General features: G+C 35.5%; 1 protein-coding gene across 2 annotated transcripts; it reads right to left on the bottom strand.

The window, feature by feature from the left end:
* Positions 1–1,958: 1,958 nt before the first annotated feature.
* LOC129312686 (uncharacterized) lies at positions 1,959–19,914 on the bottom strand. 2 transcript variants are annotated; one of them, XM_054955358.1, is made up of 5 exons: positions 19,506–19,914; positions 13,029–13,130; positions 11,917–12,058; positions 11,771–11,817; positions 1,959–2,437 (listed from the first exon to the last, which is right to left on the bottom strand). In XM_054955358.1, exons 1-5 carry the CDS (start codon positions 19,590–19,592, stop codon positions 2,222–2,224), a joined length of 594 nt encoding a protein of 197 aa, XP_054811333.1. In that variant the 5' UTR covers positions 19,593–19,914; the 3' UTR covers positions 1,959–2,221. The 2 variants fall into 2 exon arrangements, with proteins under 2 accessions (XP_054811333.1, XP_054811332.1); XM_054955357.1 differs by lacking the exon at positions 19,506–19,914 and adding an exon at positions 19,114–19,473.
* Between the last annotated feature and the right edge of the window lie 3,595 nt (positions 19,915–23,509).

Genomic DNA, 23,509 nt, shown 5'->3' with positions numbered 1-23,509 from the left:
TATTATTATCCTTTGTTTAGTTTTTTATTTAAATAAATTGACTTTATTAGTTAGGTGTAAGTATGGTTAATGATGAAGGTCATTATAATTTGGTATTAGGTTCTTGAGTTTCGAGAGCTAGTGCTTGTGAGTTGTATTTATAATTTTTATTTTGAACATTGAGCATATAGATTGTTTACAAAATGTATTCATTACACATGTTTCCCTTTTGTTCAATATAGACTAACCTAGCTACGTTCTAACCCTCTTATAGTATAGAAGATAGAGATCCATAACTAGGCAAGAGGAACCCCAGCCTAATCCACAGCTAAAATAATAGCCTAATCATACTTTTATAATGCATACCCAGCCTCCTTAAGGGAATCAGAACCTCCTTAAGGAGATAGGGGACATTCTAATGGAGGTTAGAGCTATCATCCTGAGGCACAAGGAAGAAGATAGGGGAGAATATTGTGAACCCAAGTATGCCTAAACATGTTAATACTAGGATTGTGGGAGATGAAGGCAATAGTGATGGTGGTCATGACCATAAAAGGGATGGAGTGGAGATAGAGGTAGTGCTAGTGATACTAATGAGGGTCACAATAAACTTTCATGTGCCTTAATGGGAGGCAATGATGGTCCTTAATTCAATTTGGCTAAGATGTCCATGTACAAAGCATGGAAGAGTTTCTCAAGATTCCACCCTCCTACCTTCTAGGGGGCATGAAGATTGGAATTGTAGAGAAATGGATTGACAGACTTGAAACCATATTTGAGGTTGTTATGTACTCTTTGGAGCAAAAAGTTGTTTTGGCTACTATTTTGTTAGAGGATGCTGTTAAGTATTGATGGGAGATCGCTAGGCCCACTAATAGCAAGAGACTTAACTAGGAAGAGTTCAAGGAGTTGTTTTTCAAGTTATACTTCCCTATTGCTTTCAAAGTCGAGAAAAAGGCTGAGTTCCATAGGTTGGAACAAGGAAATATGGACAAGGAAGAGTTCATCAAAAAGTTCAATGAGTTGGCAAAATACTCAATCTATTTGCAAGGTATGAACAACGACAGATGAAAGGCTAAGAGGCTTCTTGAGACGACCAAACTTAAGTATCGATGCCCTGGCACCCTTAAAGATTATGACGCTTGATGAGATATGCAATAAGTTGCTCATAATCACCAGGAGGATAAGAAAAGCTGAGGTAACCAAGAAGTGTGACAGTCAAGGTAGGCTTCCTGTGTTTATAGGCCCACTGGTGGGGTGATGAAGAGGATTAGTTACCAACTTTCAAAAGAGACCCTAATCGAATGGGCAATTTCAGAGAGATAACACAGCGAGGCCAATTGCAAGCCACCAGAGCACACAATAAGGTTCCTCTGCCCCTGAGGGTAATTTAGTCCATCAAAATAACTTAAACCATTTTGTTAAACACACCCCAAATTTTATATATTCTTAATATATCTTCTATTTTCTATATGTTGGACTTTTATCTGTATTTCTAACAGCCTCAACCTTGAGGACAAGGCTGCTTTTCAAAGAGGGATATTGATACAGGTTAGGAAACATTCAAACCCTACATTACATCCTCCGGACAAGGGAGTTATCCATGTCGAGTAACTTCAACCTTATGTGTTGTCAACGTTTTATAACTTCATTATTGTAGTGTGATGAGCCGTCAATTATACAAGATATTAGTACGCTTATGTTTTCACTGGACTGTTAGGATTGCAGTTGTATGACAACTAATATATGACAGACTCTTTAACGAGATAACGGATGGATACGTTTTAGTTTCTACTTACTAGAGATTCTCCACCTTTGGGCTTTATCCATAACTGTTCGAGATTCTTGCCCGGCTGTTGATAAAGATTGTATCTCATTCCCTTGATTTTTCTTTATAATCCTACTGGCTCTAACGGGATGTCTTCTAAGAATTCCAAAGTGCGCATGCCAAAGAAAAATAATTCATTGGCTGGCGATACTTTCTCGACAATCCTGGTTCCATTAAACATCACGCAATTTCACATGATTATTGTCCAACTCACGATAGTCACCATGTCTCGGATAAAACCAAGACAATGTTCATTCTAAAACATAAATATCGCATACAAAATTAAAATTCCTGTAAAGAAGTATACAAGGACTATACGAAACTAAGGCTGAACAGAATTCACAATCTAACACAGGAACAAAAAATATAAGTAAAATTAGATCTGTGGTACACAGCCAGGCATATGATTCTATATTAGCTCTTGATGCTTCCAAAGAATCTTGAAAGGGGAACAGGACCACCTCCGTCTTCATTATCATCATCAGCAACCTTACTTCTTGACTTGTGCTTCTTCTCCTTCTTTGATCTCTTAGACGTGGACTTGGATCTTCTTGACACTCTCTCATCATCACTACTAGAAGAATAAGAAGACGATACAGGGGAGCTAGATTCAGAAGCCCTTCTCGAATGCTGTAACAGTAGCAGAGGAAATGAGCATGCATAAAACAGAATACAAATAACTAACATACATTATTGCCCGCCATTGCTTGGAGCATATGTGCACAAGTATTCATTACGTGATTCATCAAAAGGGTAATGATATTGGATTTGATTGTTGATCAATTTAAAAAACAAAAGCAACATAATCTGAACACATATAGCCAACTCCAGCTATGGGATGAAGCTTGATATTGTTGTTTAACAACTTACAAGAAAGTAACGACAACATTTAAAATCCAATTTGAATTTTTTAAATAGGACCACCTCAATCATTAAACCAAGAAACGTAATGCAATGACTAGCATGCCTATTGGCAATGGAACGAAGGCATAAAGATGTACAAGATTCGGTAGAAAGCCAGCTAGCAGTCCCATTCAAGTTAGAGCAAAAGATTTAGAAGACATTTTAAAGGAAAGGAAACAAAACATCAGATGCAATTTTTTTTAATCTTTTCTTGGATCTGAACAGAAAAATAATCAGAACCTCCAAAGCAGACCTAAATGAGACCAGGGATATGACAAATTCAAATCAATTCACAAGCAAACTTTGAAAAAGTTTTGTGAACATACTGATAAAAGGGGGTTATATGAGGCCCTCAACAGCCAATATAAAACTTTGTTAAATCTCACATAAATATGGACAATAGACATTTTTATGCTAATACCAGGTTGATGTAATACGATGCATGGCTCGAGTGCAGTGACAAATGAGTTAGAGTGGTTGCATCAACGCCCGGATGTAATGTTAAATCAGAAAGGGCTACTGTGTTATTCTGGACAAGCCCAACTAAAGAAGTTAGTCTATGCGAGCAAAATCAGATCTGATACTTAAAATGTTGGGACCTTGAATTGTAAATTTATGGAGATGATAGGAGTTATGATTCAAAGAGAAATTAATATCTTGTGCTTGCAGGAAACTACATGGCCCAGTGAACAAGCTAAGATATACAAGGTTTCAAACTTTAATATACTGAAAAAGTAAGTGCATGCAATGGAGCAGGCATTATTGTCAATAAAAAGTGAAAGAAGAACAAGGTAAAAGTTAATAAAATTGAAGATAGAATTATTTCCCTAAAAATTATTGTTGGACGTGAGACTGTCAATATTTTAGTGCTTATGCACCTTAAGCCGGGGTAGAAGCCAATCTTAAAGAATTATTTTGGAAAGACTAGAGGGGTTGATTTAACACACACCATAAAATGAAAAGATCTTTATTAAAAGAGACTTTAATAGTTATGTTGGGAGGGAAGGAGGTCATTATGCGAGGATGTATGATGCTTTCGGTTTTAGGGAGCTAAATAATGAAGGACAATCTATTCTTAATTTCTCTTTGGCATATGATTTCAACATGGCGAGATGGGCATCTCATCACTTATAAAAATGGAACCTTAAGGTCAAAGATTGATTTCTTTTTGATAAGGAATACAGATAGAAAGCTTTGTTAAAATTATAAGGTGATTCCTAGGGATGCTATAACGATACAACATAGGTTCCTTGTCCTTAATGCACGTATTATGAGCAAAAACCAAAAGCGTCAAACAACTGGTAACTCCAACGATAAAGTAGTGGCAATTAAAAAGTGATAAGCAAGAAACTTTCAAGTGAAACCTTTTGGCTGAAGGAATTTGGTAGTCATGGGGAAGTGCTAGTACTTTGTGGGAAGATATGGCTAGGAAGTTTGCGACAGAAGTTTTGGAAGAATAAAAAAATTTTGGTCTGGAATATAAGAAGTCTTGGTGGTGGAATAATAGTGTACTGTGTACATGAAAAAAAAATCAAACATAAGAATGAATGTTTTAAAACTATCCATTTGTGCAATAATGATAATTGAGAAAAGTATTGTATAGCTAAAAAGAAAACTAAAAAAGCAGTGAGTAAAACTCATTCTAAAGTATTTGAAGAGTTTTATAATGGTCTTGGGACAAAGGATAGAGAATGAAAAATTTATAAAATTACCAAGAGTAAGGAAATAAAATCAAGAGATTTGAAACAAGCAAGATGTATAAAGGACGAAGATAAAAATGTTTTAGTCACAGATGGTGATATTAAAGACAGAGGAGAGACAAACTTTTCTAAACTTTTCAACGATGGGGGGTTCATATGATAACTTAAGAGGATTTAGTCATTCCTCAAGGAGAACAAAGTTTGTCATTCTATTAAATGATACATGATTGTGAGGTAAAAGAAGCTCTTCAAAAAATAGCAAATGGTAGAATCAATAGACCTGATTATATTCCTATTGAATTGTAAAAATATTTAGGTGAAGAAGAAGTACAATAGTTAACTAAGTTATTTAATAACATCTTACAATCTAAGAAAATACCTGACGATTGGAGTAGAAGCACATTAGTTCCTACTCACAAAAATAAAAGGGATATTCAGAATTTCGCTAACTACAAAGGAATTAAACTTGAGTCATACAACAAAATTGTGGGAAAGAGTGATTGAGCATAGGTTGAGATTAAAAATTGGTATTTTTAAAAATCAGTTTGACTTCATAACAGGTAAAGTGACAACAGAAGCAATTTATCTATTAAGGGAATTAATAAAAAATATTGATACAAAGGTAAAGATTGACATATGGTTTTCATTAATTTGAAAAAAGTTTATAATCGTGTATTGAGAGAAATACTTTGGAAAGTATTAGAAAAGAAGGATGTACAAATTGCCTATATTCGAGCAATAGCTAATATAAGAACATTTGGTGACGAAACAAAAGACTTCCATATAAAAAATGAATTGCATCAGCGATCATCTTTGAGTCTTTATTTGTTTGATCTGATCCTTGATATTTTTGATTAAGCATATTCAAAATGAAATCCTCAAATACATTCTTTTCGCAGATGATACAATCCTTATTGTGCAGGTAAGAGAAAAGATTAACTATAAATTTGAGTTACGAAGGAGGATATTGGAGTCAAAAGATTTTCACCTAAGCAGGAGTAAGACAGAATATTTGCATTGTAATTTTGATAAAAAATCAATGAGTAATAATTTGGAAGTGAAATTGAGAAATCAAATTATATCTCAAGTGAAAATGTTTAAATATTTAGGAGCTATTATTTAACATATGAGAAAATTAAAGGAGATATTACACATAAGAGACAAGTTGAATGGTTAAATTAGAGAAAAACTAAAGGAATTATTTGCGATTGTAAGTTACCTAATAAAATTAAAGGAAAGTTCTATCAAAATGCTATAAAACCGGCAATATTATATGACAGTAATTGTTGGGTTTTAACGGACAAGGGAATAAAGTTATAGTAGCAAAGATGAGAATGTTGAGATAGATGTGTGGACATACACTTAAAGATAAAATCCAAAATGAGTGCATACAAAAAAAAGTGAGTATTGCACCTATTGAAGGAAAAATGATAGAAAATTGTTTGAACATGTATAAAGAAAACTATGGAAGGCACCTTTAAGAAGAGTGAAATAGATCATTTAAGCCTTATTAAGAGGAGTAAAGGAAGGCCACAAAGAATACTCTTGAAAATTGTTGATCGAAACCTCTTAACTAACAATATTTGTCGAAAAAATTAGATCCCTACACTTTGGTTGTATTTTGCTATCGGTCCTTGTACTTTCTTTTTTGTGATCTAAGTACCTACACTTTTGTTTTTTTTGGTGTTTTCAATCCCTCTATAAACAAAGTGTAAGGACCTTAGAGGGAACTAAAACACTAAAACAAAAATATACAGACCTAAAACACCGAAAAAAGCACATGAAACAATAACAAAACGCGAGCAAAATATAAAAACCTAGAGTTATGTTTTTCTATATTTCTAAAAGTTTGATAAATAATAGAGCACAATGACATTCTAAAAGCCATACAGCCGACCCCACCTAGTGGGATAAGACTGCTGCTATTGTACCAATAGAATAATTAGTCCAATATATATCACAGTAAGGAGAAACTATAATGAACTACGGCTAGTAGTTACAGTAATCAAAGCACAGACAAATATAGGATTAAGTTATATGATAAAATAAAGTGTCAAATTGGAATAGGACTTCTCAGTTCTTCGGTAGACAAGTTGTTAAGGGAAGAGAGAAAGAAGGGAGAGAAGAGACCAATTTCATTCACAAAAATGTGACAAGGACGTAGGATACAAGATATACCCTAAACCTAGACACGTGCCCCATAAGGTAAGGTCCTATACTGTCAATAAATAATCTTTAACGTAGTAATATATAAAAAGACAATAATAACCTATCAGCATAAAGACAATAAAGCCATCAAATAACTATAAAATAGCAATAACGTGTAACAATACTCCCCCTTTAAAAAACATCCTTATCCACAAGGATAGTGGTAGAAGCTAGATCATCTGTCTTAAAGTGAGGGAACTGTTGTTTTATGGCTGAAAGATCTTCCCAAGTAGCATTTTCAAGTTGAGAAAATTTCCAGCAAACCAACACTTGAGTCATTGGTAGATTATGGCGCTTAATGATTTTTCTTCCCAATAATTCCTCCAATTCTAGCATAAATTGACCATGATCATCCACCAAGGGTAAGGTGGGGTTAATGGGGACAACTATGCTAACATACTTTTTTAACATTGAAACATGAAAAATTGGGTGGACCTTAGTGTTAAGGGGAAGGTCCAGCTCATATGCAACTTCCCCAATTTGCCTTATCACTTTGGATGGTCCAAAGTAATGGGCAGCTAGTTTATGCAAGGAAGAGTTGTTCAAGAGACTCTTCCTAAAAAGGTGTAGTTTGAGAAAAACCATGTCTCCTTCAACAAACTTACGCTTGGACTGGTGCTTATTGGCTTGTTGAATCATCCTATGTTGAGCCTTCAATAGGTGTTGTTTTAGAAGCTGAATAGTAAGCTCCTATGAATTACAAGTTCTATCAACCATTTCATTAGATGAATCACCAGCAATGTAAGGTAGATGAGAAGGAGGAGGCACCCTATAAACAGCTTCAAAGGGGGACATGCCAACGGAAGAGTGGAAAGTAGTATTGTACCATAATTCAGCAAGTGGCAGCCACTTAACCTACTGTTTAAGAAAATCTCTCATCATGCAACAGAGGTAGCACTCCAAACAACGGTTGAGTACCTCAGTTTGGCCATCCGTTTAGGGGTGGTATGCTAAAGAAAATTGTAATTTGGCCCCATACAACTGTGCGAGTTCCTTCTAGAATTTCCCACAGAAAATAGGATCTCGGTCCGAAACAATAGATTTAAAAACCCATGCAACTTAACCACATTATCCATGAAAATATTGGCCACATCTACAGCAGTAAACAAGTGCTTGAGAGCCATGAAATGAGTAGCCTTAGATAAACAATCAACCACAACTAAGATAGTAGTCTTAGAATAAGATTTAGGAAGGCCACTAATAAAGTCCATTGAGAGCTCAAACCAAATATGTTCAGGGATGGAGAAGGGTTGGAGAAGACCAGGGGAGGCAATTAATTCTGGTTTAAAGCGCTGACATGTAGTGCATTGATGCACAAAATTGCAAACATCCTTCTCCACTCCTTTCCAATAACAGAATGAGGCAAGCTGTTTGTAGGTGGAAGTCATACCTGAATGGCCCCCAGTGCCATCAGCATGAAAAAACTGAAGTAAAGCCTCTCAAAGACCTCGATCAGCACCCACCATAAGCTTACCCTTCCATTTCAACAATTGGTTCTCCCAAGTGTACTTAGGATAAGACAAGGAATTAGTTTCTAGACTTTTAATCAAATGCTGTAAATGGTCATCAAGAAGCCAAGAATCGCGTACCCTCTCATATAATGGAGAGATTGGCATTGAAATGGCCAAACAATCCCCTTAAACACCTAGATAATGCATCAGCTGCAGCACTATCACACCCTTCACGGTAAACAGTTTCATAGTCTAGCCCCAAAGTTTATGCAACCACTTACACTGCTCTTGACTCAAGTCACGTTGTTCCAAGAGATGTTTCAAAGGCAAATGTCAGTATGGATGATGAATTTGCATCCCCAAAGATAAGAACGCCACTGCTTGACAGCAAAAACAATGGCCAACAATTCACGCTCATACACAAACAATCGCCTCTTACACGAAAAAAGTGCTTTACTAGCAAAAGCCAAAGGATGGCCATTCTGAGATAATATCGCGCCCAATCCATGCCATGAAGCATCAGTCTTGATCATAAACATCTCATTAAAATTGGGAAGAGCAAGCACCAGAGAGGAAATCATATGGAAGCCTTAAGGGATTCAAAAGCTGATTGAGCCTTAGGAGACCAAACAAAGTGCTCATTTTTCTTCAACTCAGTTAAGGGACTGCTAATAGAACCATACCCTTTGACAAAGCGCCGATAGTAACCTGTAAGACCGAGGAAGCCTCGTAGTTCTTTAATAGAAGAAGAGATGGGCCAAGAAGCTATGGCTTCTAATTTCTTCGGGTCTACCTGAACCCCATTGACCATGATGACATGACCAAGATAATCGATTTGTGTTGCTGCAAAAATGCATTTAAAGGCCTTAGCAAAGAGTTGATGCTGCAGCAAGAGTGATAAGGTCGCTCTCAAATGCTCCAACTGGGCTACCCAATGTTTGCAGTAGACCAAGATATCATCAAAGAAAACCAGAATAAACTTCTACAAGAAAGGTTTGAAAACCGAATTCATAAGGCTTTGAAAAGTAGCGGGTGCATTAGTGAGACCAAATGATATGACCATGAATTCATATAAGTCTTCATGTGTGCGAAAGGCTGTTTTAGCAATATCAGCTTCATTCATTCGAATCAGGTGGTAACCGGCTCTTAAGTCCAACTTAGAGAAAAACTGTGCTCCAGTAAGTTCGTCCAAGAGTTCTTTGATAACTGGAATAGGAAATTTGTTCTTAACAGTGGCTTCATTTAATCTTTTATAATCAACACAGAAACGCCATGTGCCATCTTTTTTCTGCACTAGAACAACAGGGGCTGCAAAAGAACTATTGCTTTCTCTTATGATTCAATTATCAAGCATTTGTTGGACTTGCTATTCAATCTCACATTTTTGAACAGGTCCATATCGGTAAGGTCTACAACTCACAGGTTAGTCCACTTTAAGGGGAATGGAATGGTCAAATGAATGAGAAGGTGGCAAGCTAGTGGGCTCAGTAAAAACATCAGTGAAGGAATCGAGTAAACTGTGCAATTGGTTTCGCTAATCAGAAGAAAGAGAAGAGTTGCAAGATAACTGTACCTGCAAGTGTTGACGAACATGAATGAGGTAGAGATGATTAGCTATGGTTTTATCACAATCAAAGAGAGTCATGTGCATAATGGGCTTCGGTGTTCTGTAGCTCATGCCCTTTAGTGTAATTAATTAACCGTTCTGATGAATTTTGAATAGATGCTCTGCCATGTCCATGGAGAAATGCCCTAAAGTTTTGAGCCATTAAGCACCCAAAATCATATCAAACACCCCAATCTTCGTGATTATAAAATCAAAAGAAAAGAAAGAAGCCCCCATTTCTCATTTCAGATTCTAACAACATTTGGAGACTAATAGCTATAGATTATCCGCAACAGTAATTCGAATGCCCTCTCATTCTTGAACCTTCAATTTAAGCCGTTTAGCTACCCCCGAGTCTATGACATTGCGCATGCTTCCCGTGTCAATTGGGATAACGACGCTTTATCATTTTATGTGGCCAGCGAGATGCAGCGTAGACGTGCCTTCCGTGCCGTCAATTGCATTCACCGTTCTGGTAGAGGGTAAAGGCTCGATCTCTTCTAATGCATCCTCAAAGAGTTCTGAATCATTTTCGATGAAGAGGATGAAGATATGGGAATCTCGGCATCTATAGGTATTGCTATATTTTTTGTTACACCAATAATAGAGTCCCTTGCAACATCGTTCATCCATCTCTCGCTTGGAAAGTTGCTTAGTGGGTCTGAACAAAGCTGAACTTGATAGACTGGTTGAGCTGAACGATTTGGGCTTATCAACAATAGGGCCTATAAATGAAAGGGAGTTGGGGCTCGGTTCGGTTTTGTGCCCCGATAGAGAGGAAGGCAGAAATCGAGAAGCAGCTGATGCAGAAAACGCAGAAGAGGCATGAAAAGGCTTACACAACGCTGAAGTGGGAGCATTCTCATGAATAGCCTTAATTGTTGTGACCTGACGCCTTGCCATTTTCATTGCACTGGCTCCAGATATGGGTTGTAGACTAAGAACACTCTGCTGCACATCACTCCTAAGCCCACCAATATAACAATTCATGGCAACAACTTCGGATAAGTCGACTTCGGTAACCAACTCGTCAAATTTCTCTTCATACTCTTCCACAGACTCTTGCATTTAAAGCTTCTTCATAGCAATCATAGGGTTTTTATCCTTAATATCCCCAAACTTAGCTTCCATCTCATGAAAATATTCATCCCAAGAGAGGTCCGACAAACGCCTCTGTTTTACAAAAGCGAGATGCCAACGCAAGGCACGCTTCTCCAAATGAATAATGAGAAGACGGATGCAATGCTCGACAGGTGTTTCATCCACATCAAAAAATTGGAGACACCTATAAGCCCAACCTCTAAAATTTGTACCATCAAATTTTGGAAACTCTACCCTGCTGTGCTTGGTTGGAACAAAGTAAGAAGGTTGAGAGGTGGGAATAAGTCTTTGGAAAGATCCAAACTGAGGAGGTCAAGTTGACAAGGGAGGGGGAGGAGCTGTTGCGGAGGATGTAGTTGGTCTAGAAAATGAGGGTGGGGGAATAATGATTGGCGGGGGAGGGATCAAACCTGCTAGTCGAGGTGGTGCAATTGTTGCAACAAGAGCTTGGGAAGGTTCACCGACTTCAAGGTTAGCAGAACGGGAGGGTTGATTAATAATCATCAAGAGCTTGGCATTAATGTCATTAAGCTGGGTAGAAAACTAGTTTATGGATAGCCTCATGTTGGATATTTCTTGCGTGTGTTTGTCCACAACAAGTTGAGTGCTAGCCACCAATGAAGATTGCATCTCCAGTTGATGCTCGAGATCACCCACGCATTCAGTAGAGGACCAAGTCTCCGATAAAGCCATAGCCGAAGAGATGGCTTTGATACCAAAATGTTAAGGGAAGAGAGAGAAGGGAGAGAAGAGACCAATTTCATTCACAAAAATGTGGTAAGGATGTAGGTTACAAGATATATCCTAAACCTAGACTCGTGTCCCAAAAGGTAAGGTCCTATACTGTCAATAACTTATCTGTAATGCAGTAATATATAAAAAGACAATAATAACCTATCAGCATAAAGACAATAAAGCCATCAAATAACTATAAAATAGCAATAACGTGTAACACAAGTAGAATTTAATAGGCACATTTAAAGAATCAAAGTACCTTTCTCTTTTTGCTGCTGTGCTTCTTTGGAAATTTGGACCTTTTATCTGCAAAGTACATAACAAGCAATCACCACCATTAGAAGCTGAAGATAGAGCAAAACCCCAGTGAAACACACCAAAAGTCTGCACCTTTAACATACATACCTTTCCCATGTTTAGACTTACTAGAAGAGGGGTTTCTTCCTTGGGCAAGCTTGCGTGCCCTTTCAGCATCTAGTTGAGCTCTGTACTCCCTCATCATCCTATCTGCATCTGCTTCCAACTCCCCTTTTCTCATTTCTTCTTCCTAATGAACCAAATTTGTACCAATTGAGCATGTAATAATATTGAAGAAGCACAAGGAATTAACGGCAAGATTGCCCCACAAAATTGATGCAGAAATCAACATGCCTCAAGTTTGGGAAATAACTAGTAGCTAGAAATAAAGCAATCCACACAACACATGTCACACCACCAAGATGATGTGAATAACCAGAAATGAGAAGTCCTTGACAAAGACGACCTACAGATTGAACACAATCCAAACTTTTTACTAAAGGAGGAATCAATTGTCCATACAAGAAACAAAAGTGTGGACGAGCATAGAAGCATGTGGACATGCCGCAATAGAATTCAAATATGCTATTGAGAACAAATGACTTAGATCACGTCTAAAACAAAATAGGTGATATTTAACCAACCACCAAATTATGCTTAAACCAGAAACTGAATACAGAATCACTTTTTTCAAAAAAATATATATATAGTGATTAGGGAAAGAGAAAGCCTAAAGTCCAGACACATATATATAAGGCCCGATATGATATCTGAATAAGAGGGCACATGTTTAATGAGAGAGTGTGCAACCATCCCCCAAATTTACAGTAAGAAGCAAGATGGTCTACCTAGCAGAGGACAAACAAAGAGATAGTATTGACTGGATATAAACAATGAAATGCAGAATATATCAAAGAAGGCGAAGATTGAAACCATGAATGTACAGGTATTGAAATAATAGAAAAAAATATTTCACTAAGACAAAAACAATAAAGGTTTGAGGAAGGTAGCTCAAATAAGATTTCCTGACGTCTATTATCATTGTATGAGAAACCATCAATATCATTTTCTTTTCTTTTTTGTCAGATAAATGAGAAACAATCATTCCACTGGGCACATGTACATAAAATTGGAATGCCTTTCTTTAACCCAAGTAGGGGGGGAAAAGGAACGAGTCAAATTATGTATGATAGTGAAATAATTTGATGTCAAGAGATTACCTTCTTTTTCCTTTTGAACTCTTCCCAAGTAATTGTGTGGGAGGTGTTAAGGCTAGCCAAACGAGCAGCATGCCACTCTGGTGAATGAAATGAACCATCCACCTGTGGCAGTCCTCATCAATAAAGGTCCAGGATAGAGAGAAACACACTAGTATATAGCACTATAATATGCATCCATCAATGCACTGAAAAAACAAACTGACAAGCAGAATGAAGGAGAAGGGTGAATCGTTGCCTTCAACAAATTTTAACCATCATAGAGTTTTCCCTTTCCATTACTTCGTTTAAACATAGAGGAGGAGGAGCAGGAAATAGTTCTGTCTGATTCTTGTAAAATCAATATTAGTCTTTGCAAGATAATGAGTTTTTTTTTTAAAACAAAAAAATATTCATTTTGGATATGAGAAGAAATGTCATTAAAAAGAAGCCTGTTTACCATGAAAAGAAAGAACATCAAAACCCAACAGGCACCCAAAATTTCAATTTGACTATGAAGAGTTGTATGTACATTGTCAATCCAAGCAAAATTGCTCACTTGGCTGTGCAATGCAATCAAGACATTCAATTGATAACAAGTAAATCCTACTTCTGACACTAGGTAACTTCTTTACGTTCTTTCTAATCCAATTATTCCATCAAAAATCGCCTAAAGTATTAATTTCATTGTGAAGAATGTTGTCAATGTCAGACCAAGCCAAATTGCCCTTTTCTTGGCTGTGCAATGAAATCAAAACTTTCAGGTGATGGGAAATGAAACCTATTTCTGACACTAGGTTGCTTCTTCCACACCTTTCTAATCCAATTTTTCAATTTTCTCTTTTATTTCAAAGTTAGTCTGGATGCAGCTTGAATATCTGGCATTGGCTTCTTTGAACCTTATAAGTTGCAATAAATTTGAAACAGAACTCATCCAAATTCCAAAGTTCAATGCATTACTTTTACCAGGCATTCCCCTGTGATCTTTATTTACTACAACAATCCGAGGGTACCACATTGGAAGTTAAAACCAACATTTATAAGTTACAACCCACAAATCTTACTAACTTTCCAAATAGGCAAAAAGAGTCGCATCTTTGGTACCATGCAATACCAATTAGTTACATATTTTTACTTCCTCTGTTGGTTTGATCAATGTTCCCCAAAAACTATTTCGTAGTAAGCTAATGATACAGTCAAATGCAATTCCTCCAACAGGGCAATTCTAGCTAAGCTGATACTTTTGATAACCATGTTCCTTCAATTTATATCAAAATTAGGATTTAGAAGGAAACTGTTATGTAATTATAAGAAAATAATTAAGATTTAATTAGAGTTTAAATAGATTTAGATATGATTTGTGATTATGATTGAAATAGGATTTAGATCAGATTTGATAAATAGAGTACCTAATTTCATACTTTAATTTCCAATGAAAATTACATATTCAAATTTGCTCTCTTTATCTCTCTGATTTGTTTCTCTATTTCCCCTCTCTTTCTCTCTCTTTCCAATCTAAATTCTATAACAGTGGTATCAAAGCCATCCTTCCTTGGACTAAAGAGGATGGGTTTTGATATAGAGCAATTTCAAAGTATTACTCGACCGTTAGAAAAAATAAGTGTTGTATTGCATGAAACACTACCAATCTTAAGGAAGGAGGTAGCTTCCTCGCGGGAAGACTAGGAGGCTGTGAAGGAGGAACATAAAGTGCAAGAAGCTTCAATTGATCAAGAAGAAGATGGGTCTTCCTCACCATTAACTCAAGATATGTATCCAGTGCTGCCAGAAAGTTCTGTCATTCAAGAAAAGAGTGGATCTTGTTCAACCCTAAGAAAATTGTGACAACATTATCAAGAAAAGCCAAGAACTCCAAGTAGTTGATGGTTATGTCAACACAAGTTCCTTCAGTCATGGGTCCCAAAATTCTTTCATAGTTAACGGTTGCAGTCTGCCATCTTTTCTAAGTTCTATATTAATGCATGTTCCCCAGTCTCAATCACCATTACCCTCTACTTTGTCAATGAGAACGTGCATCCCACTTTTTTCTTGCCACCAGTGCCTGTTCTCATTCTGACTTGGTTCAAAAGCAATTTAATTAGGATGTTTTAAGGGTCTAGTTTGATACAATTTTCTATGCACTTAACGATTGAGGACAAGGGTCTTTTGGGGGAGTGGTATTGTTATATAATTATAACAAATAAGAAAATAATTAAGATTTAATTAGGGTTTAAATAGATTTAGATATAATTTACGATTTAAATAGGATTTAGATAGGATTTGATATTTAATTATATCATTATTATATTAGTAGGCTTTGGATAGATCAGGATATGTATTCATATGATAATAAGACTATAAATAAGAGAACCAAATTTCAGACTTTGATTTTCAATGAGAATTACATATTCAGACTCGCTCTCTTTATCTCTCTGTTTTGTTTCTCTATTTCCCCTCTTTTTCTCTCTCTTTCCAATCTAAATTCTATAACACAAACTTACATTGAATAGTGTTACTTGCTGCTAATGTTAATTGTAAAAGCTCAAAATTAGACACCTATGCTTTACAATAGAATCTATCATGATCATAATAACTCTGTGAATATGCTAATGCTATTGGAGCAGCTTTATACATAAGCTTGAACCCAATGCATACTAATAGACTTGTTTTAGGGTCTGCATATGATGCCATTTTTTAATATTGAAGAGTTCTTTCTTTGATGAAGCATTTGGCCCTCCTTTATTGAAGTCTGTCTCCTTGTTCTCAAGTGCCAAATGTTTCTAATGTATAACCAAAGTTTCCTGATGGCATTGAGTCAGTTCTGGATAATTATGTGATTCTTCTTCTACTTCGTCATTATTATCACACAGTTTTTTTTGTTTGGGGGGGGGGGATGTCCAAATTTTTAAGTCACATAAATTAATGATTAATGATAATAACTATCAGTCTTTAACCATCTTGATCATTCACTTCTGGAGACCATCAACCTTAGAACTCTCAGGAGGAGAATCATTTCTGGTCAGAATTAGATTGGAAACAGGATGTAGACATATATTGATGAAAACTTCAATTTAGGAATTAGGACATTATTAAATGATTAAATATTAAATTTTGTCTAACCCTAAATTTTTGAAATTATCAAATAAAGATCCTACATATTGATTTATGCATGTTTTATTTAACAATTTAATTTTTATATCATTCTTAGCATTATAAATAGGTGTCCTAGATGTTATTTTGGGCAGCTCAGAATTAGATTCATTTCATTGAACTGAAGGAAATTCTCCTTGACAATTAGTATTAGAGAGAGAGATTCTTGCTTTTATACAGCTAGTAGTTTGCTATTTCCATAAAAATGCTCATTTTCATCTCAACCTTTAATTTTGGTATAAAAGCCTCTAATCCAAGATGATTTCCACCTGCTCCTCTATCGCTCAACCTGATTCTCAAACCCAACCTGCCACTGCAGGCCGCCAGTACACAGCAATTAGCCTCTACAGCCTTGTGTTTGGAAGCCTTAGATGTTCTTGCAGCAAACATGACTACTTTGAAGGTCACTTCACAAGACCTAGAAGGAGACTTTCTGCACTTAGCAAAGGCAAAGCTGCTGAACCTAGCCATGTTGCACAAAGTCATGCTTGACATGATCAGAGTGATGACCCAAATGATAATTATTATAATGCACAGTGGAGTAGGGATCATTCTTGGACTACTCACACCAAAATGGATTTTCCAAAATTTGAAAGAGGTGAACTGAGAGACTGGATCCTTAAAGCCAAAAAGAATTTTTCAATATATTCAAACACCAAAGGAATAGAAAGTAGATGCTGCCTATATATGTATCACTTACCTAATGGAATAAAATTGAAGCAGGGCACTATTTTTCTCTGCCGATTATAGATAATGAAGTCTCATGCCTTGAAAGGAGCTTGTGACGTGGCTTTTTCTTTTTTACCCCTTTAAGAAAATATGCATTTGAAAATGATTGCTGGATTTTTTTGTTGCTGGCCGGCAATGGTCCTTCAGGATATATTATACATTTTGGAGTGCTTATCAAATTATTCTCTATTTGACAGCTTATCAAGGAATGAAGTATGAAGTAGAGGATTGAGTAGCAACAATGGCCGCAAAAGGAATGTCCCCTGAAATACAGGTGGTTTTCTCAACTCTCATCCCCTCTAGAAAATATTTTGGTTGTAGACACTAAGCAAATTGATAAATATGTGAAGGAAAGGGATCGTGTAGGCTGAGATTAGCTGGTGCCCTGTAGATGATTTAGTTTTTTTTGTTTTTGTAGTTTTTGTTCAGCTATAGGATGCACTTGTAAGTTGGTTTTGCTGCTTGTTTGTTCTTTTGTTTTTTTCATTTATTTGTTTGATATTGGTAACTGTAATGTTTCTTTTTCAATCATTGAAATTTACTGTTTTGGCCCAAAAAATCAACCTTACAATCAAGAGAATTATACCTCCTACATTCATATACATTTTTTTTTCCTAAAACTCATCTGAAAACATTCAATATACCCTTGAAGATCAACACACATTAGAGACCTCGAACTATTTGATAGATATGTTTGTACAAGATATGAACAAAGAATCACACAAAATCAGTGAAAGAATATGGTTTGTCTTATGAATACAACGAATGGTAATATGACAAATATCCAACTTGGATGCTACAAAACCATAAGAATTGCAAGACTTTGTGAGTCTCTGAGTCTCCTTTCTGCAAAATCAAGCTTGTATACTTTTAACCGATGTTCGCAGAATTGAGAAGCAACTACTTGTTGCTTCTGCATTTGAGCCTGTAAACTCCAATTTAAGATGTTTCTTGGGTTTCTTAACATGGAACCAAACGTGTCAAAAACAATGGATTGACAGACCACTTGAGGAATTTAGTTGCTACTCAATTTCCTACTTCCTGCCTGAGGACAAGTCATCTCGTTAATGATAAGAGGCCCTTGAAGACATTTAGTAAGGGCAAGATATGAAGGTTGAAGCAAGGGGTCCATGACGTGAGTAGAGGGATGGGTAACATGGATAGTGGGGAGAATGGTTAGATGGCATGTGACAGTGAAGGGGGAATACACTTAACAGCCACTAAGCGCACTAATAACCACTAACACCTACGATTTCACACTTCCCTTGATTCATGAATGCTTCATTTAATATTCAATAATTATTATTTATTATTTCCCATGTAGCGTTTTAGATAAGTCCCCACAGGTGTTGATAGAGTCAATTCAGAATTCTGTTTCCTTGTGCTGAAGGAGATTCTCCTTGGCTGCCAGTATTTAAGAGAGTAAGGGTCTTGCTTCTCTACTGCTAATGGATTGCTGTGTAAAAATAAATAAATAAACAATAAGAATTTTTCATCTTAACCTTTATCAGGTTTACTCATACTGGTTTGGTTATTTCTTGGAGATTACTTATATAAAGGGCTATAAATAGTCTTCTTCTCAAAGATTTGTGCCATCATTAGAACAATTGTAAATATAATTCCTTTCTTAAATGTTTTGTCTTCCTGCTTCTAAATCAAATCTGTTGGTCTCACCTAGCGTTTTACAAAGGCAATACTTATACAAAGTTGGTTACTTAAAAGTACAATGTGATAATATAGCATATACAAGGTAGAAGCATCCATAAAAAAACCAAATAATCGGTTGCTTGTTCAGGTTCTAAAAGATAAACTTTTGACAGTGGTTGCTGCAGACTGCAGTTTACTCTCCTCGAAAAAATTATGAACGAATGATCAGTTAGAATTAACTGATAAAAGGCATCGGATCACTTGGGCCTCTTTCTTTAACAAGGCATCGGATCACTAAATGTGAAAGGAAGGCCAGCAAAATAACAATGTTAACAAGATGAATCATTGTTAGACAACAACTACAGTTAAAATATTCTGTTGTGAAATGGCATCCACTGCCCAGAATCTCGAGGTACGAGAACACAGTGATCATTATGGCAGAGATACTTTAGCTCTCTTCCGTTGATTCAGGGCAAGAAAAAGGGCAAACAAGATCATATAGACAGATACGACCATTTCCACACTCAAGGGGGGAAACTACGGACATGAGAATGACCAGAGAAATCCAGCAAAAGCAACACACCTGCAATTTATCGTCCAAAAGTTTTGGCCTTGTTGGACGAGAGTAGCAACAAGACTCGGGATATTTTTTTTCAGCTTGCAATGAGCACACTACATCCTCGAAAATGGCAGCCACGAATGTAATAAACCCAGTCACAATCGAATCCATCAAAACGATGGAAAGAGGTGAACAACAAGGGAATTATTCAAGCACATTCCATTTCTAATTAGAACGCTAATTAGAACAGACAGTTAGGAAAAGGATAACAGCGCCACAAAATTAATTAAATAAAAAAGCCAACAATAAACAGAGGATGAGTAATCCAGATTAAATTATGAGGAGTAAATAATACCCATGAATTCAGATGGAAGAAATGTAACAAGAGTTTACTAGTAGTATGAAAGGGTACAGACCATGCCGTCTTCAACCTCCTCGGGCCCGGCAGAGCCAGCGCCCAGCCTGGCTCTCTGCATAGCTTTATAGGCTTGATTTTTGCCCATTAGGTTAGAACAGATGAGAATTGAGAACGAAGGAATAGGAGAATAGTATAAACTGCTATGATTGAATTATCAAGGGTGGATGCAGAACTAGAAGCCCCATGCCATGTGAATGGAGATTACACGGGAAGAAGAGAGAAAAGTCATGAATTTTGGCGTCGGGTATTGGCTCACCCCAATCGCCCAGGCACAGATGCGGAGACGGGAGAGTTACCCAGGATCAAACAATTCTAATGGATTTCAGGCACTGTGCAGTTGGGTTTACGTCAAGAACATTAATCAGCGAGGGTCTCGGACCCTGGCCAGAGGCCTGAAATCTTTCGCTCCGGTTTGTGGTTCAATATGGGTCCAACAAAGTTTGCTCAATTTAAAATAGGCGAAACAATCAAAAGAATGCTTTTTGTGTTGTTAACCAAACTACTTCTTGTGCGCAGCCCAAGCCTGGTCTTTGATGGGCAGCAGGAGACTGAGAGACGCCCTGCCAAAAAAAAAATATTCATGATTACACTATATGCTCTTTTAACGAGAAGTTAGAGGTTCAAACTATAACCCTTATTTATATAATATAACCTTTAGTTATATAATAATTTAATTGATGAAAGTTTACTTGTTATTCTTAATATCTCAAGAGATATATCTCTGTTGTTGACAAAAATTACTCCTTATATTTACCCAAAAAAAAAATTACATAGTATGTATATGATTGCTTAAAGGTATAATTACTTCAAATATTCAAAAGTTACAAATGTGTCAGATTTCTTACGCAAAGTCCTTTATGAATTCATTGTATAACAATGTGTAACTGCTTGAAAAAAAATTTAGTCGAATTTATTGTTGGTAATCAAATTTATTCCATCAAATAAGACTTGTTTTGAATATTATAATAATAATAATAATATTTTAGGTGTTAAGGATATTATAAAGACTCTATTTCTATTATACTGAATGCCCATCCCAGTTTAGGTAACGATTGCTGTGAACGAGGGCGAAAAATTATAGGCAACACCATATATTACATGCACTTTTTCTTTTTTACATGTCCTGTATTAACTTGCACTTGTGCAAGACATCAGAATGTGCACGGCATAAACTGGCTAAAGACTGACCTATCCTGACTTCTTTTTCAAGCAAACATTTCTCGCTTAGGACTCAGGTCAAGGAGGACTTGTGTTGACTAAGTACTTTTGGCTGATCTCAATGTAAACTGCCCAAAAAACCTTTTCCTTTTATCTATTTATTCTTTTTAGCCGCTGGCTGTAACTTTATCGGTCCCCCCATCTCAAAGTATAAAATAATTTAAAATAAGATTACATATCTTAATAAAATATAATAAAAAAATTTTATAAATTTAATTTTTTAAAACAAAATTAAAATTTTTTAAAAAAATTTCTTATACAGTTATTTATTATGCTACAATATTATTTTAATTTTTTATTAAAAGAGTAATATTAAAAAATATTATTAATAAAATATTATTTTTTTCAAATTACCTTGTATTTGGAAAGAACGAAATTTTTTTAAAGTTATTTTATAATTGAGAATAAAAAAAGTATGTTTTTGTCTCTTGTTTTCCCCCTCTTTTTTTTTTTTTTTTTGTTCCCTTGGTCTATGGATCTAGCTTCTCTTCATTCACAGCCATTCCCAACCACAACTCCTCCCCTACCTTAAAATGAAATATAGACTGTTTAGAGTCCAAATTTAGAATATTTTTATTTTTTATTTTAAATTTATTAAAATAAAAAATTATACAAATTATAATTTTTTAATAAATATATTTTATTATTAATTTCAAGTGTCCAATTTAACATTAATTTTTTTATATTTTTATAAAATGACTATCAATATCTATTTTGAATGGTTCATATTTATCTTTAATACAGTTTTTATCTAAATAAAATTTTATAAAAATATAAAAAAATGTAATATTAAAATTGTATTGCCCATATTGATGATAAAGTGGATTTATTAAAAAATTTCATTTTTATAAATTTTTATTTTAATAATAAAAGAGTGATTAAAAACTTTAAATATGAACTATCCAAATTTAATCTACACAATCCAAATCTTTTAATAATAACATTGGATCTTTAATTTTTGAAGAAGGAAGATGATACTTGGACAAATGCCCAATAGAAAATACAACTACATGCTCTCACTCCTGCGTCGTGGCATGTTACTTTTGTGTCATGCGCCATGGTGCTTTGCACAAATTTTACAACAAATTTTTGTTGTCATATGATAGCACCCAAGATGAGCTTCTGACGTGTTCTACATCTCTGTTTAATGTCTGATTGAGATGATCTAGATGTTTATAGAGAGTTTTCTCCTAACTCTAACTAATAGCACAAGTTTCACAATCAAATTATATTTTTATCAAAAGTTGAAAATCATTTTCAATTTTCACTCCTTTTTCACAAGAAACTCACAATTAGGGTGCCTAAATTCCCACATATGTGCCAAAAGCCTACATCACCACACTCAAATACTCAATGGACCATTTAGGACTCTTACAACATACCACACTCATTCAAATACACGTATATCATAAATTCAACTATCAACCTCTCAATTCACAAAAACACAAGAGGAAGTAATTTTACATAAAATCATTAATATTTATCCAAAACAACCCAAATGTACTTTACCTTACTTATACTGGTATTTCGGCCCTATTCAAGTTTTACAACTATAGACCAACAACTTTAGGGCACAAAATACATAAAACACTTTCAATTTTAATACAAGTTGACAACATAATGAAAAGAAATCTTAGTTGGTAAATTAACCATCAAAATACACATATGAGTAAATCTAAAGGCCTACTGATATGATTCTCACTCAGCCCTAGCCCTCTAGGCATTTTTCCTTATCCTAATTTGATGAACTAAGCCCTGAAAATATTGAAGGATAAGGGGTAAGTACAATCACTCAATAACCAAAGTCAACTTAGCCTATATAGTTGCATATCAATTAAAAATAGATGTAAATGATAATAAACTCAAATATCATACATATATAGCAAATGTAGCCTCGGCCATAATAATAACAACCATGTCACTAGGCATGTAATCATTGGACATATCACAATTATTTACATTTTATGGTTGCAAAAATAATAACTATGTGCCCCTAAAATACATTGGACCACAATAATAACAACCATATAGCCAAAACTATTAATACATGATCAATGCTAGTCTTATACCTTTATGTTACCTCCGACATAAAACCAGTGGCTATTAGCGGCTACATCCATAACTCGGATTAACCCAACCTTCCACTTGTGAGGGGCGATCTAGTTAGGGTTAACTCACTTACTTGTGTACCATGGTTTCCCCCAACACAAACAACCATGGGATGTCGTACCCCTAATCTAGCCTCTGCAGGAACTAGTAGAGACTAGTTAGATTCGAGTCCCTCAAAGAACAAGTGGGACAGTCCTAAATCAATTATGGGATAGTGGCTGCCTCCCGATTCCAACGATCAATGCCAGGGCAAGCTTTTAATTCTAACAATAAGCCACCATTACTATGTGAATTTATCAATCTACTCCTCTCTCTAAGTGAACTCCTGTCAATAATCATGCTATGCATGTCTTGACATTTAATATGTCATTTTAACACAACTCATAATCTCATATCATATTCACACAATTTCCTCACTCTAACATATTCCACATGTTAAATATCACATATTACTCATTTTCATAATATCATGTTTGCAAATCATCATCATAGGTCGTAAGAATAAACATGCATATTATTATTCCAAACAACTTAGCACAATGTCACACCCACAATTATCACATTGCCAAAATTTACATCTAAGAGTTTCAAACACCCAACATGTTGTAAAAAATCTCATACAACAAATAATTAATTGACATATAACTATACAAACTAGATTTCTTCCAATTACCT

This window comes from Prosopis cineraria, unplaced genomic scaffold (assembly GCF_029017545.1).
Source record: "Prosopis cineraria cultivar Desert tree isolate PC_DT_omini unplaced genomic scaffold, ASM2901754v1 PC6, whole genome shotgun sequence".
Lineage (NCBI taxonomy): Eukaryota > Viridiplantae > Streptophyta > Magnoliopsida > Fabales > Fabaceae > Prosopis > Prosopis cineraria.
This window is presented reverse-complemented; position numbering and strand designations above follow the sequence as displayed.

Bases quoted from the DNA above. Each gene is read 5' to 3' on its own strand.
- LOC129312686 (XM_054955357.1), bottom strand. From the start codon at position 19,260: ATGGATTCGATTGTGACTGGGTTTATTACATTCGTGGCTGCCATTTTC. The intron at 13,131-19,113 runs GTGTGTTGCTTT...GGACTGCCACAG, and splicing joins TTTTGGACGATAAATTGCAG to GTGGATGGTTCATTTCATTC. The intron at 2,438-11,770 runs GTACTTTGATTC...CTACTGTTACAG, and splicing joins ACAGCAGCAAAAAGAGAAAG to CATTCGAGAAGGGCTTCTGA.